A 16,402-nucleotide genomic window follows, 5' to 3' on the forward strand; every position below is an offset into this window, starting at 1 on the left:
CGGTGAGGGTAACGTTTCCAAAAAGAGAGAGCATTGGGTTCACTGATTTCTGACATGGCAAAATCGCAGGCACACAAGTGTAGTGCCGGCGAGACACTAATGTTGTTGAGAAGTGCAGGCTATTTATAATATTTAAAACATGGCACTAGACAACATCTGGTGCTGGACAGAGGTTGATTCTTCTCTGGTTGCTCTTGGAATATTCATTAGTGGTATATATGAATACATAAACGGGTGGGAATTGTCACATAACACACAACAAATATCTGACTTTCTAATCGCAGTCTTTATTCTCGAAATTTCCCAAAATGCGTGTTGCAAAAATAATTTCCAGCTACACATTTTGTCCGGTACAATCGAAAAAGAGTACAATGAATTTCTTTATTTTATTTATTTCTGCAGAAAAGCAGTACTTTGGTTTCCAGCTGAGGCTAGTATGTGAAAGCTTTTAAAAATACATATATTTGTATAATGTTGGCACTGAAATCTTATAACAAGTCAGAAATACAGTCAGCATGCAATGTAAACTGGCAAAACTAACAAGTTCAGTGTTATGTTTGAATATATAAAAAGCTGGATGTATAAGAAAGTGAGGAAAGCTATTTTAGTCATTCCCACCACACAGCTTCAACAGCAGCTTCCTGTAATCTCCAGATGTGTCACCCTAAAACACAAAAAACAAGGAGCTCAGCACATCCTAACCACTGTGCAGCTGTTTTCATTCTCTGCAAAGAGGTAAAACAAAGTACTCTGTACCTTACAACACAAGTGTAAACTTTAGTACAGATGCTCCTCGACTAACGATGGGGTTACATTCTGAAAAACCCATCGTAAGTGGAAAAATAATACAGTAGCGTACCTACCGAACATCATAGCCTAGCCTAGCCTACCTTAACCGTGCTCAGAACACTTACCATAGCCTACAGCTGGGCAAATTTAAGCAGGAGACACATGGGTGTTTAGTAGACATGATGGGATGCGAAAAGACAAAATATAAAAACGCTTTCAACGCAGTATCGCTTGTTTACACTTGTTGGTGTGATCGCTACAGAGACTGCGAGCGTGGTTGAGCGGATGCTGCGGCTCACTGCCATAGCCCAGCATCAGGAGAGAGTATCGTAGCGCATATCGCAAGGGCTGGAACAGATTGAAATTCAAAGTTCTAAGTACAGATTCCACTGAATGCGTACCGCTATTGTACTATCGTAACGTCGGAAAATCGTGAGTCAAACCATTGTAAGTAGAGGAGCATCTGTACTATATTTGGATTAAGAATGAAAACTAGACATGATAAGAACCCTGTAAAAAAATCCATTTAAAAAAATGTAATACTTACAGAAATGTATGAATAAAGTGACTTTCCGTAGTTTTTCACGAACTCCTGGCGAATGTCCAACATGTCAACTTCGGAACGGCTCACCATGATTCGGATCAGGGTTCTGTCCTTAGTCCCTAATCCCTGTGAAAGCAAAGCACTTAAAAGCACAGACCAGCACAGAACCAAATCAGTAACAGAACAAAATTAGGAGCAAGAGCCTAACCTTCATGGACTTGTAGAGCCTTTCGGCGAAGTAGGCAGGAGTGTTCTTGATGCACTTTACTGAAAGACACAAGCTCACGGTTACGCTGTGGACGCTCCCAACATCGCTTCATCTGTCCCACGATAAAAGAGTAAAACTCGTCATCAGAACTGCTTTAATCTTGACTGTCTGAGGAACACACTCAAATACAGCAAGAAAGAGGAGTCATCATCCAAGGTGTTGGGGTAGCTGGTACTGTAGCGGTTAGAGCTACTGTCTTTGGATCTAAAGGTTGACAGTTGGAATCCAACCTCCAGCTGTAGGACCCTTGAGCAAGCAAGGAACTTACCTTAAATTGCTCCAGTAAAATTACCCAGCTGTATAAATGCATTAAGTAGCTTAACGTTATTAGTCGCTTTGGAGAAAAGCATCAGATAAATGTAAGATGTAGCGACTAACGATTCTTCAGCTAATGCTACTAACACCACTTAACCATTCAATGCGGATAAACAGGAGCTGAAATAATTTTAATTTTTAGCTACATACTGGACCTGGAATTAAGTCTATGGTACTTCAAATAATACTCACAACAATAACATACCATGAGCCTGCCATTCAAAAAACCTTGCAGAAGTTTTATTTTAATTAATAATAACTATAATTAGTCCTTAACATGTGTCCAAGTATTGAAATACATACTGTCTCTTATTGGTTAAAAAAAAAAAAAAAATGAAAAAGCTTACTGACAATAAAAACCTTCTACTTCTAATGACAAATATTAAATATATTTAAATATTAAAAATATTTCTTTCACAAGATATTTATAGTCCTATAGGGACTGAAAGACCACTGTCAGACCACAGACTTTCAACTGTCACACATCCCACTGCAGGAAGATGTGTTGACCACAGCACACAAGCACACAAAGACACCGCTCAACAGTAAAAAAAAAAAAGTTGCAAAAAACGGCCGAAGATCAATTTTACTCTTGTTCACCGTACAGGAGACAAACGAGACTCACCGACAGCCAACATGCCGCTCTCCAAGTCGCCCGACATCTCCCTGGCAATGCTGTTCTCGATGTCCCGGCCACACATTTGCTGGTACTCGTGAAACACTGGCAGAGACAGACCCGCATGATCACAAAGCCGGAAACAAGTCTAATTCCCACAAGACACAGCATTGCGCGGTAAAACGCTGTCCAGGCAGTAACCTGCCATTGCCCACTGAGATGGTTCATTAAAAAATTACAGGTGAAGCCTAAAACAAAATCAATTCTTCATGAAAAAGGACAATGTAGTAAATATTTTTTTTAAGGCTACATCCAGAAGCAATTCATCCAGCCACTCGTGGCCTGAGATTTACCGAACGCTGTTCTCACGACGTTACAGCTAAAATGTAGAGAACTGCAGCTGCCTTCCGCTATTTTTATGTCCGAGCTTCAGTGTGTTACGTCCTCATTCGGTCATTTGCTTCCTTTCCGAAATGCATTCCAGGGAGCCGCTAATGCCTACAAATTTACGGCAGGTTATTTCTTTTTAACCATCTTTTATTGACTTCAAGAAATGTGTAACATTGTCAGCACCTGGCCTAAGTTATGCATAAAATCAATTTAAAAAAAAATATATATATATACTGTGTATATATATATATTATATATAAATACATAACTCAATCAATCAATTAAGCAAGCAAGCAAGGTTAAAGTAGCAGGTCAATTCCTTTCACACCTGAGCCCACAGTGAATTTAAACGGACAGTTGATGGCCTGGCTCTTCGTAGAATTATGTGATATGTATCACTCTACAGAGAGAAGTACAACTGAGTCATGAAATGTAAAAGGTTACCAGCTTATACTATGCTGCATAAGGAAAAAAATTACAAGGACAATTTGCTGAAAATCCAGCACTGATGTCTTCATATAAACTGTCAATATGGACATATAAAAATATTCCATATAAATTACACTCCATATAAAACACAGGCCACTACAGGGGAAAAAATGTTTTGTGTAACTTTATATAGTTCCCTCGGCATTCAGTTACCTGCTCTGAGGTGAGCTTTGCTTCTAGAGCACAGGATGGCATTGAACTTGGACTCATCTGTTCCCAGCTTGTTCTCCCCAGCGTTGTAGAGCATCTGACACATAAAACACACACATCTAAACATGTGTACAACTACACACCCGTACGAATCAATCATCACAGCAGGTACAAACTTCCCTTTCACACCAGATTCACTGGGAAAATAACAGGTGGGTGAAAAGAACTTATTTCCTGATCAGCATTAACATAAAAAAATTACCATGTATCATGTATAAACGGGTAAATAGTTATAGGTAGCTTAACAATAAACATCGCTTTGGAGAAAAGTGTCAGCTAAAAGAATAAATGGTAAGAGTTTAAATATTTCATGACATTTAACAACTACAGTCATGTACCGCTTAACAACGTTTTGCTTAACGACTGACCACATATACAACGTGGTCCCATAAGATTATAATGGAGCTGAAAAATTATCGACTATCGACATCGTAGCGCAACGTGTTCCTCACGTGTCCGTGGAGGTGCTGCTGCAAACAAACCTACTGCACTGCCAGTCGTATAAAAGTATAGCACATACAATTATGTACAGTACATAATACTTGAAAATAATAATAAACACCTGTGTTACTGGTTTATGTATTTACTATACTGTACTTTTTGTCATTATTTTACAGTGTACTCTTTCTACTTATAAAAAAGTTTATTGTAAAACAGTATGTTTTACACCAACAGCAGCGTCATAAATCTTGCGTTTACTAGGTGTTTTGACTGCATCGAGGCTATACCATCTAGCTGTGTATAAGTACACTCTATGATCGAAGCTATACCATCTAGGTTTGTATAAGTACACTGTATGATTGAGGCTATACCATCTAGGTTTGTATAAGTACACTCTATGATCGAAGCTATACCATCTAGGTGTGTATAAGTACACTATGATGTTCGCACGACGACGAAATTGTCAAACGACACATTTCTCAGAATGTAACCCTGTCGTTAAACGATGCACGTCTATAGTTCAAGTCATTATTTCATTCATTCATTAGTTCATTTGATGCAGATATGGGAGTGGTACAAACTCAAACTGCAACTCCTCGGGGCATCTTTATATTCTTGTATTTTACATCAATCAAAATGTTACACCTTCAGTTATTCACTCATCATTCATAACCTTTGATTTACCTGAGCATCTTGCTTTGCCAAAGAGATGTCCACGGTTTCACGTTCATCTCGATTTCCCTTAAGACATGGCAGTTATGTTAATGACATTTGGCTGAGAGACGGCAGAGATTACAAAAATTAGCCAAGAACAAACGTATGTGCAAGCATATACGGTCTATTTTTTTTACATTTACATAACTGCTGCCATCATATCTGTATTAAAATCCCAGGTAAACAGATAACAGCTAAGAATGATGTAAATAATAATGTTATATTTTGGACAACAGGTGACAGAGTCGGCTTCAGTTACAAAGTGTTGGATGTTTAATAATAATAATAGGCTTTAAAATGGCAAATTTGTACAGTGCTGCTTGAAAGCGTGTAAACCCCTATGTCCCTCACTTTTACCACAAAACCATAATTTAATGAGAATCAGTGTTTCTCATGTGACATAATAGGTGTGTAATGACCGATTCCATATGTTTCTTTAGAGGAAATCCATGTGTGTAGTAGAAGCACACAAGTAGTGCAGGTATAAAAATAAGTGAAGCTCAAGTTAAACCTGTTAAACCAGGTAGGTAAGTAGAGTCGGGTGTAAATAATAAAGTTATAAAATGAATAAAGGATAAAAGTATATTTTAATATTTTATACAGGAATAATGACTGCCCCTACAGGGTTCACATACTTTCAAGCAGCACTAAAATGTAAAAATGTGTTACATCAAATGACTGATCGTTAAAACAATTAAATAAGTGTAGTAAATGTGCAGCCACCCTTACCTGAGCAAGAGAGACGAGCAGCCTGCGGAAGTGTCCTGAGGTGTCGCCATGGATCGCCTCTTCCAGGGTTTTCTTGTTCTCTAGGGGGGAAACCACATGAACACGGCAAGCACACGCAAACCCCCACCTGCTCTGTCACTGTGCTCCCACGGACAATGCTATATAAAATATGCCTTAAATATCTGTCCAGCCACATACAGCACAGCACCATTCAATTGCACAAGTCACCTGTAAGCACTGACACTGCGAATTCTCACATAGATTCATACAGTTTGTTTTATGCTCACCTGCTTTGTATATCTGATTGATTTCCTGGATCTCGGCGTTAGAACGTGACGCCAGAATTTCTATCAGGCAGGCTTCATCGGTACCAGCACCCTGTGGAACACAGCGCACACACTGGCTCAGCAGTCACGTCCTTTTTACCACAAACAAGGTGAAAACACAGGCACGGCTGGTAGCGTAGAGGTTGGAACTGCTGCCTTTGGACCCAAGGGTCACTAGTTCAAACGCCACATCTGGCTAATACTCTTGAGCGAAGTACTTACCCTAAACCGCTGCAGTAAAATTACCCAGCTACATAAATAGGTAAATAATTGTAAGTAGCTTAACATCGTAAGTCATTTAAAGAAAAGTGTCAGATAAACAAATACATGCAAAAACAATCAAATATACACAGTGTTTTTTTAATCAACAAATGCTAACGTCTCTGATGCGTTTTATAGTTTCTCTAAAGCCTGTCCATTTTAAACAAACAATAAAAGGCATGGCTTGCATAGAAAAGAACGAACAACAGGAAAAACGGAATAAAGACAGGAATGCGCTAACCTTGATGGCATCTTTGAGTTCATGCGCATCAAACTGGGCTGGAGTCTTCAGCATGGCCAGGACAAGTTTTTCAAAGTTTCCCGAAAGTTCAGACTTCAAATCTTTCACTAAATCCTAACGACAAAATAAGACCGAGAAACACAAATATCACATTTGCGCCTAAAATCTCGTTCGATAAAGTTTTACATACACAAAGTTGTGCTGCTTCCTTTTTATTTAAATAATAAACTAAATAAATTGCGAAATGTACCCGTCTGGAGTTTTGAGCACTTATTTTCACACGTGAAATGATGTAAATAGTATTTCATTTAAATAACGTAGCTAAAATGAAGAGTAACACTATGCTAATTTTTCTGTTTACTTAAGTCATACAATGTACGAGTTTTTTAAGTTGTGTCACATGTATTACTATAGAATATTGATATGCTTCATTCTACCTTTCCATATGCTGTCTTGTAGGTGATCAAGAGCGGTACACGTTGCTTGTTGGAGCGACTCCCCAAAAGATCAATAATAGCTTGTTCGTCAGTACCTGTAGAAACACAAATCTCCATTTGTTACGATACATAGTTTCATCACATATTAAAATTGCAACATTTACTCCTGTCTCCTGATCGATGAGGATTCGACTCGTTGAAAAGTCGGTGAGCGTACGGAGAAATATAATTTATTTCTAATTGTATTTTATTTTTTTGCAGGCGTGATCAAACGAGGGTCGGATGCGACCGATTGTTACCGAAAATTGCCGCGTCAGCAAATTCGTCTCGAGTGGGAAACGACAGTTTTCTCACCAAACCCTTTCATCGCTTTGCGGAGAACTTCAACATCCTTCAGTGGATCAGCGCCAGGAAAATCCTGGATGGAACCTCGATATCCTCTCTATGGGACCAAAGAACACGTAGAATTTCTGCATAGTAGCAGTGTTTGTGTTACCTGTTTACTATGGTACCTCCATCACAGTGTGACCACCGAGGAGACTTACACTTATTGCTGGGGCTACTGGCATTGGAGAGGGGCCTCCTCCATAGGTGCCAGGGTAGCTTGGCATTGGCTGAGATGCTGCGGGACCTGTCGGAGCAGCAGGACCCATTGGAGCAGCAGGACCTGAGGGAAAGCCCATACCTGCCCCGGGTTGGGGGTACATGCCATAGGGCTGCTGATTGCCTTGCTGGGGAGAAGGAAACCCACTGGGAGCCTGAGTGAACATGGAGGGGTTTAGATTGAACCCCCCCATGGTTGATGAGATCTGATTGGCCTGGGACGAGAACAAGAACACACTGCGTGTTATTAAAAGTTCACAGCTTTGGCTGATTTTTTTTCCCAAATAATGAAAAGAAAACGGGAGGGACGTCACACTGAAAGTGGGGAGTCATACAAATCGCACCGCTCAAGAGGACGGAATTCATTTCGGCTCATGGCCTCTTGCGGCGATTCCTCTTTCACACTTTTAAATTGTTACGTATCAAAATGTCTGTCATGAAAATATTCAAGATACTCCGCATCAATCAAGATACGTCCATATAATAGCTGCAACAGTAATAACAATACAGACGGTCCCCGAGTTACGATGGTCCAACTTAACGATTTTTCGACTTTACGATGACGCGATAGCGATACACATTCAGTAGAAACCATATGTTGAAATTTGAATTTTTCCCAGGCAAGCAATATGCAGCGCGATGCTTTCTCATGATGCTGGGCAGCAACAGCGATCCACATCTCCCAGTCTGCCAAGCGGTTGCCAGTGTATACAACCGATACTCTACAGTGTTCTGTTTCTTTGGATGCCCTCCTGTATCTACGTTGTGTTTTGTGCATCCATCATGTCTATGAAACGCCCATCTGTGTTTTCTACTTCTGGTGGGAAAAAGAAGAGGAAGACAGTTACTCTTGAGGGGAAACTCAAGATGATTGTCTAGCATGAAGGCGCCAAGTCCGTAATGGCCATCGAATGTGAACCTGGAATTTCACAATCGACCATCTTAAAGGATAAGAAGCGATGATGTTCAGTAGGTTAGGTGTATTAAATGCATTTTCAACTTACAATTTTCGGTTTATTGGAACGCAACCCCATCGTAAGTCGGGGCCCGTCTGTCATAATAATAATAATAATAATAATAATAATAATACATAGACATGTTAGGGCAATTTTCAGCATGTTGGATAATGCTATGTTTTTTTTAACTGCTCTTTCACACAACGCATGACTTTGCCACTTTGGTTCTGATGCTTTTTCTCTCTTCTCCCTCACTAACAATACCACACACTGCTTTCTTTTTCCTTTACACCATTTACACTGACCAAGTACTATTTCCCTTTAACCACAGCCTTAAAAAGAGTGCCAAATGTAGACGTTTCCACAAACACGGTACTCCAACAGTATCAATGGCTTTGATCAAACAGACAACATATAATAAAATGGAACATCGTGCCTGTGTATAAATTATGTAAAGTTAATTATTAAGTTCTATCTAATGAACAATGTGACAGACAAACCATTAACTTTCAGGTGAAAAAAATATAAGCTTAGACATTCCCCACCTCTTTCGCCAACTCTCATTTTGAGAAATTTAACCATTTCATCATGTACTTCATTGTAAACATGCTGCATTTATGTAGTATTATTAAATATATCTAGTATTCGTATTATATTTATATTCAGTTATTCAGTCTAGAAAGTTTATTAACTGCATTTTGGCATATTTCTTTAAAAAAAAAAAAAAAGTCAGTTCAAATTTGTTTGACATCACAGAACCTACAGCGACATGCCAGTCATACACACATTGCACACACTTTCATCCACGAGCGCGAGCTACTTAAAATTTAAACAGAGAATGAGAACTTAAATCAAAAAACTGTAAAGAACGAGAACATTCAAGGTAATTGAACTCACAAGTTGACATTGCAATGCATCTCCGAGTTGTTTACAACAAGATGGGCTTTCAGACAATAAGTAAATATGAAACAAGTAAAAAAAAAAAAAAAAAAACACACAACATTAAAAAAACTGCATATTGCTAAAACTGTGACCCAGTTCAGTCACAAATGATAGTAACCAAGTAGAAGCTCCGAGTCACATAACATCCATTGTTACGGAGATTATCTACTTCTGACACTTTTCCCTCCAAAAAATTGTTGGTCTCTGAATCATTTCTCCTCCAACTAGCAAAAAAGTCTTAACACAATGTCCGGATTTTACCATTTATTAGAGTGCAAATTGAAAATGATATCCGTCATGTAAAATTGTAGTGCAATAATATTTAACTGCTCTGACTGAGCATCCAATACTAAAATAACTTCACCGAGAGGTTTCCATTAGTCGCGCATCAGTATCAGCGTCTTCGTAAATATTTACAGTCGATACAAATTTGGACAAGCTGGCAATTCAAACGGCTGTCAGCTGTCACCTGTGTCTAAAAGAATGAACCAGAAAGACATGCTAATGAATGCTTCAGTTGAGAAATAAAATACTATTTTACCTTTGTTTTTCATTGTAAACTGTAAAAAAAAGAAAAAACGAACAACTACTAATCTAATAATGCTATGATAATGTATACAGAAGTTTTATTTCAATTCTAAATGTATTAAGCATAACAACGTCTCACTCAAAAGTGTTTTAACTTATATTAAAATAAAAACCATATTTATTTGGTTTTGGTGGATTTCCAGTGGCGCCGACTCTATTCTTGTTCTTCCTTACAAAGTAAACATATCACATGGTCAGGAAGTTGCTTCTTAAATTCAACGTTAAATTCAGACTAGTGTCTATCTCAGCCGTAACTATCATTTATATAATTCGTAAAAACATTTAAAAATTTGAGTTAAGGTTTTAGTGGATTTAACAATTATAACATTGAACAAGTGAAAAAATAACATACAGTATAATACTAAATAATACATATAATAATAAGTTGACCGTTGTGTTTTCAGCAAGTGTGTAGACAGCAGTCCTTACCATTTCTGAGATCTTGGCAGGAGTAAATCCTGGATTGGACAAATTATCCAAACCAATACTGGGGAAACCTTGACCAGCACCCCATCCTGAGTTCATGCCTAAAACAGGAAGCAGAGCAGTTCTGGTTTTTACTTACACATCAACAGCATAAAAGAACACACAAATAGGTACAGCAATGGATATGAGCTAAAATCACAAATACAGAGGTGTATATATAATATATATATAAAATGTCTATGAATATATATAAAATATGTATTTTAAAAAAAAAAACAAAATGTATCTATAGTAAATAATGTACAGTATGGCCACCCTTTGCCTTGAGAGCATCTTCTATCGTCCACCGTGGAACATGCGTCTTTGGACTATGGGAAGAGTCAATTTTGCGGCAAAGATACAAAGTGCCCACGGACATATCGTCCGTTGTGGATTTTTGTCATGCAAGTCTTGAGCTTTGTGGTTATAGAGACCATTCTACAGTCTAGAACTTCCTACATGGGCCCAAGATTCCTTCCCATCAACAGCCAAACAGTATGAAGCCAGGAAACCAGGTACATTATGTTTTTTCCTTATATTTCAAGATACATTTATTAATTTCTCTAACACTTTTCTCCACGGTGACTTACAAAGGTGAGCTACATACAGTTATTTATCCATTTATACCGGTGGCAATTTTACTGGAGCAATCTTTAGGGTAAGTACCTTGCTCAAGGGTACTACGATCACAGAATTTCAATGAACAAAGTGTTAAAAAGTAACTCAATGGGTTCAACATCATCTCAATGTATAGTCTTGCAAAGCAAGTGAAGCTTCAATTGTAAACTCAAGGTTCCTGTTGGAAAATGACATTTTGATGTTAAAGTGTGGAGCTTTAGCCAGGAATCACATCTGTACACTGACAAGGGATGAAGCTCATACTCATCGGGGGGAATAAAAACCAACCTGGAGTTACCTACCTGGAGTTGACATAGGCTGATATCCCCCAGGCTGTGGGGGGTAGCCTCCAGGTTGGGTGGGATAGCCTCCTGGCTGAGGGGGGTTAGCCCCTGCGGCTGAGGGGTAAATGCCAGGTTGGGGTGGATAACCACCAGGCTGAGGAGGGTAACCGCCGGCCTGTGGAGGGTAACCACCGGGCTGAGGAGGGTAGCCACCGGGCTGAGGAGGGTAGCCACCGGGCTGAGGAGGGTAGCCACCGGGCTGAGGAGGGTAGCCACCGGGCTGGGGAGGGTAGCCAGGATAACTCATTTTAGGGTCCTGGAAGAAAAAAAAAAAAATTAGGGTTAGTATCTGCATGCGACCCTTCAGGTGTCATAATTCACTTGTTACGTTTCATACTGCATTCTTCGTCTTCCAAAGAAGGGGTAGCAGGTAGTGTAGTTAAAGCCCACCATGCAGGTCCTGCTGTGCCTCTGTGTCCCTGCAGTTAAAATTACACAGCTGTATAAATGGGTAAATAACTGTAGGTGACTAAACAGAGCAAGATGCTTTGGAGAAAAGTGTCAGCTAAATAGACACACGTAAAGAAAATCTATATATTGAAAATAGTCAGTATGAAAAGCACTATCAAAAGACTTGCAAATATAAATGGAAGTTACGACCCCACATGATAAAAAGAGAAACATTCATAATATTTGCATGCAGTAAAATTTCAGCGAGCTACAGGAAGACATACTGAGAAGACAGGTTTGGATCTTTAAACAGTATAACTGAACTGGAACACTGGCATTAGGGAAAATCAGGTATTTTTCAGGTAACATTTTTATAGCAGGGTATTTTGTTTTGGGCATGGGAATTTGCTAATCCAGTCTACATGTGTTTCGTGGACTCGAAGAAGGCCTACGACCGTGTTCCCCGGGAAATTCTGTGGGAGGTGCTTCGGGAGTATGGGGTACCGGGGCCACTACTGCGGGCCATTCGGTCCTTGTACATACGGAGCGAAAGCTGTGTCCGCATACTCGGCATTAAATCAGGCCTGTTCAGTGTGGGTGTTGGACTCTGCCAAGGTTGTGCCTTGTCTCCACTCCTGTTTGTGGATTTCATGGACAGGATATCAAGGCGCAGTCGAGGTCAGGAGGGCATTCCGCGTGGGAGTCGGAAGGTGACGTCTCTGCTTTTTGCGGATGATGATGTCCTTTTGGCACCGTCACATGGCTGCCTCCAGCACGCACCGGAACGGTTTGCGGCCGAGTGTGAAGCGGTGGGAATGAGGATCAGCACCTCAAAGTCTGAGTCCACGGTTCTCTCACGGAAAAGGATGGCATGCCCCCTCCAGGTAAGGGGAGCGTTTTTGCCCCAGGTGGAGGAGTTCAAGTATCTTGGGGTCTTGTTCACGAGTGAGGGAAGAAGGGAGCGTGAGATCGGCCGCAGGCTGGGAGCAGCGGCAGCAGTAATGCGGTCGCTGTACCGGACTGTACTGGGGAAGGGGGAGCTGAGCCATAAGGCGAAGCTCTCCATTTACCGGTCGATCTACGTCCCTACCCTCATCTATGGTCATCAACTCTGGGTGATGACCGAAAGAATAAGATCGCGGATACAAGCGGCCGAAATGAGTTTTCGCCGTAGGGGGCTGGGACTCACTCTCCGTGACAGGGTGAGGAGTTCGGACATCCCGGAGGAGCTCAGAGTAGAGCCGCTACTCCTTCACATTGAGAGGAGCCAGTTGAGGTGGTTTGGGCTAAGAATAAGGACCCGCTGGAGGGATTATATCTCACAGTTGGCCTGGGAACGGCTGGGGATCCCCCAGGTTGAGCTGGAGGAAGTTGCGGGGGACAGGGGCGGCTGGGCCTCTCTGCTCTCCCTGCTCCCACCGTGACCCTTTTAGGACAAGCGGGACAGAAGATGGATGGAGAAGATGGATGGTATTTTATTTAGCAATTCAAATTAATATAACAGCTATTTTTTGAGTTGTTTTACAGTTATAGGTTTTAAATACAACACAGTTACATTTTTTAAATACACATTTAATGTTTTAGGTCACCCTTGGGTACTGTTTGATTACCACTGATGAATGGACCCCCTAATAAAATGTCAAAAAACATGGCTCTCTTGCTCAGGTTTCCTTTCACAGTCCAATGACAACTGTGTGGCATGCTGGCGCAGCGGGTAGTGTTGATGTCTCAAAGCACCTGGGCTGCACCATTGGCAGCGGGTTTGATGCCTGCTCTGTCTGCATGTTCTCCTTGTGTTTGCATGGCTCTCCTTCTGCAACCTACGTGTGTTTCAGTTGAACTGGTGACTAAGGTGCCCTTAGTGTGTGCATACATTTACATTTATTTATTTAGCAGACACTTTTCTCCACAGCAACTTCCAATGAACTCTATGTAGTGTTATCAGCCCACACACCTTATTCACCGTGGTGACTTACACTGATAGATACACTACTTACACTGGGTCACTCATCCGTACATCGGTGGAACACACACTCTCTCTCTGTCACTCACACACTATGGGTGAACCTGAACAGCATGTCTTTGGAGTGTGGGAGGAAACCAGAGCACCCGAAGGAAACCCACGCAGACACGGGGAGGACGTGCAAACTCCACAGATACTGAGCGGGGATGGAACCCACGTCCTCTCGCACCACCCTGCCGCCGTAGATAAGTGTGTTACAGTGCTGGGATGGGCACACCACTGTAAGAAGTTTACCGCAGTGCATCCAGCGCTGTAAGTCACCCTGAATAAAGGTGGCAGGTAAGTAGAAGGCCACACAGGAACCACACTGAATACACACACATCACTGCGCTGCAACACACTCACACACACTGCTCCAGGCAGGAGCCCGCGGCGCGGGTCTGTTCACCGGGTGGAGCTCCGCCACCGTGGAGTGTGTCGCAGCGCAGCGCCGCAGTGACTCAGCTGGACTGGCAGATGTGTGTGTGAACGTCTTGCGAGTGTGTGAAACGCCAGCCGGGGGGGTGCAGACATATGTTTGAGGAAAGGAGACCCGTGATGGATCGATCGATGCATTGGAAATGATATTGATCATGATGGAAGTACTTCCCCGCACTGCCAAACTACGTGTCCGGACAGCAAACAAACAAACAAACAAACAAGTCACGAACCAGCAAACAGACCAGACGCAACAACAGGGCCCGATCTACAGCTCGCGCACTCAACACTCCACATCTACTATGGTATTTTTCTTTTTTACCCCGAACTGTGAGGATACACTGCGATACCTCGTTCGCATCTGCGGTGTGGCCAAACCGAAACTTGAGTTGGGGAATAAAAAAGGTCCGTTTTCGGTTTTGCTTTCATGATTCAGTTTGAACGAAATAAATGTTACTTTCTTATTTTTTTTTCCCTTTTTTCCCCCTCTAGTCGCAGAGGGATATATGCAGCGAATTTACCACATAAGGAAGTTAAAAACAGCGGAGGGTAAAAACGCACAAACACGTCACTGCCGACCCGACACACGTACTACGACTAAGTTAAGGGCACATAAAGGCGATGAAGACGAAAAGGATGCGACACTTACGCTCGAAGGGACTCGAACGGGACCACAGATCGAACTTCGAAGTGTCTTTTGCGGAACGAAAGCGGCGCCGTCGAGAAAGCGCTGAGAGAGAGAGAGAGTGCGAGTGCGTGTGTGTGTGTGTAAGTACTCAGCTCAAGGGTTGGGCGCGTCTCATACTTTCCGTAGGACTCGCAGCCTCGCGTTCATATGAACTGCGTTACACAGAAAAAGAATTAATAAAGATGCAGAGACCATGTAGCCTAATTGTAAGATGATGAAAAGGGTTAAAAAAAAAAAGTTCCATGAATGCCGTTCGTTAGTTGGAAACACAAATGTAGCTATTATACACACACATTTTCTGAACCGCTTGTCCCATAGGGGGTCGCGGGGAGCCGGAGCTTAACCCGGCAACACAGGGCGTAGGGCTGGAGGGGGAGGGGACACACCCAAGACGGGACGCCAGTCCGTCGCAAGGCAACCCAAGCGGGACTCGAACCCCAGACCTACTGGAGAGCAGGACCCGGTCCAACCCACTGCACCACCGCCATTTACAGGGTATTTTTACTGTATACAGTAAGTACTTTGATCGAGGACACTAAAGCAGGAGTGCGATTCTTTGCACTTTTTTTTGTTGGTTGCCAAACACTGCGATCGAGTGGGACTGTGACAAAACTGATTCCACTGGAATCCAAGGAAGGGTCCAGGTGGTCGGCCGCCTATTCCGGGACCCTGGATGGGATACCGGGTACGCAGTTTGGGCACTTCAGAGTGGCCAGTTCTCCTGGAACGCGTGTCTTCGGAATGTGGGTAGAAACCCACGCAACTGCGCGGAAAAGAGACAAGTGCGCACAGGCTGAGCGGGATTCGAACCTACACCCACCCTTTTCTTTATGGAAAATTAGTAATAACTAGCAGGGCCCCTCCTGGCCATCGCAATAATTTCAGTCATTACATGTACTTTCAGTTCGTTAGGTTAAGAGCTTTAAATACATACACACGCGACCGTGGCGTTTTTCCGCGCGCTCGTCTCTGGAGAACAAATCTACAGAATCGAGAATTCAGATGGGAAATATCAAGGGCTTAACAGATAGTGTGATGCAGATTTATTTAGTCACTAGTGGTCACCAGTGCATCACTCACTGTTCTTAACCATGTGTGTCCCAAGTCAGGGTTCCGGCAGCGCGGAGCCCATCCTGGAAGCACACTGACTCTCTGGAGTCAACAACTCGTCAGAAATACATGATGTTTTTGAGGAACGTGCAGCAGCCGGGGAAAAGTCACGCGAACATTGGGAGAACGCGTACGGTCCAGACGAACCGAACCGGAACCCAAGTCCGAGCCCGCAGCCCAGAAAGGGCGGGGCACCAGCGCTACGTGCTGCGCAACGTGACCTGTAGCTACTGCTCTGTGCTGTTTTCTTCCCAACCGTTTCGGTTGCGCCCCAAGCGGAGTCACATAATTTAGGCTGAGAGTTGTGCAATAAATACTTCCTCCTCACAGAAAAGACATTTTTTGACGACATTTTAGCGCGTGTGCCCCACAGATAATTGAAAACGAATACTAAGGTAACTGCGCCAAACTAGCACTTTCTACACACGAACTCCAACCGAAACAGGTAGTGTGTCTCAAAAAAAAAAAAACAACTAACTTTAAGTAAT

At 42.1% G+C, this 16,402-nt stretch overlaps 1 protein-coding gene across 2 annotated transcripts; it reads right to left on the bottom strand.

Moving 5' to 3' along the window:
* Positions 1-279: 279 nt before the first annotated feature.
* Positions 280-15,072, bottom strand: anxa11a (annexin A11a). Of its 2 annotated transcripts, none has more exons than XM_018730215.2 (15): positions 14,766-15,072; positions 11,245-11,542; positions 10,289-10,386; positions 7,316-7,588; positions 7,125-7,212; positions 6,771-6,865; positions 6,334-6,447; positions 5,793-5,883; positions 5,506-5,585; positions 4,747-4,803; positions 3,565-3,658; positions 2,542-2,637; positions 1,542-1,600; positions 1,337-1,459; positions 280-664 (listed from the first exon to the last, which is right to left on the bottom strand). In XM_018730215.2, the coding sequence occupies exons 2-15, from the start codon at positions 11,531-11,533 to the stop codon at positions 605-607; spliced, it is 1,617 nt and encodes a 538-aa protein (XP_018585731.2). In that variant the 5' UTR covers positions 11,534-11,542; positions 14,766-15,072; the 3' UTR covers positions 280-604. The 2 variants fall into 2 exon arrangements, with proteins under 2 accessions (XP_018585731.2, XP_018585732.2); XM_018730216.2 differs by lacking the exon at positions 14,766-15,072 and adding an exon at positions 14,467-14,623.
* Positions 15,073-16,402: the final 1,330 nt, after the last annotated feature.

The sequence above is a fragment of the Scleropages formosus genome, chromosome 21, assembly GCF_900964775.1.
Source record: "Scleropages formosus chromosome 21, fSclFor1.1, whole genome shotgun sequence".
NCBI lineage: Eukaryota > Metazoa > Chordata > Actinopteri > Osteoglossiformes > Osteoglossidae > Scleropages > Scleropages formosus.

Coding starts and splice junctions, on each gene's coding strand:
- anxa11a (XM_018730215.2), bottom strand. CDS start 11,533: ATGAGTTATCCTGGCTACCCTCCCCAGCCCGGTGGCTACCCTCCTCAG. Junction 6,448..6,770: donor ACAAGACAGCATATGGAAAG/GTAGAATGAAGC, acceptor TTTTGTCGTTAG/GATTTAGTGAAAGATTTGAA. Junction 1,601..2,541: donor GAGCGGCATGTTGGCTGTCG/GTGAGTCTCGTT, acceptor TGTGTCTTTCAG/TAAAGTGCATCAAGAACACT.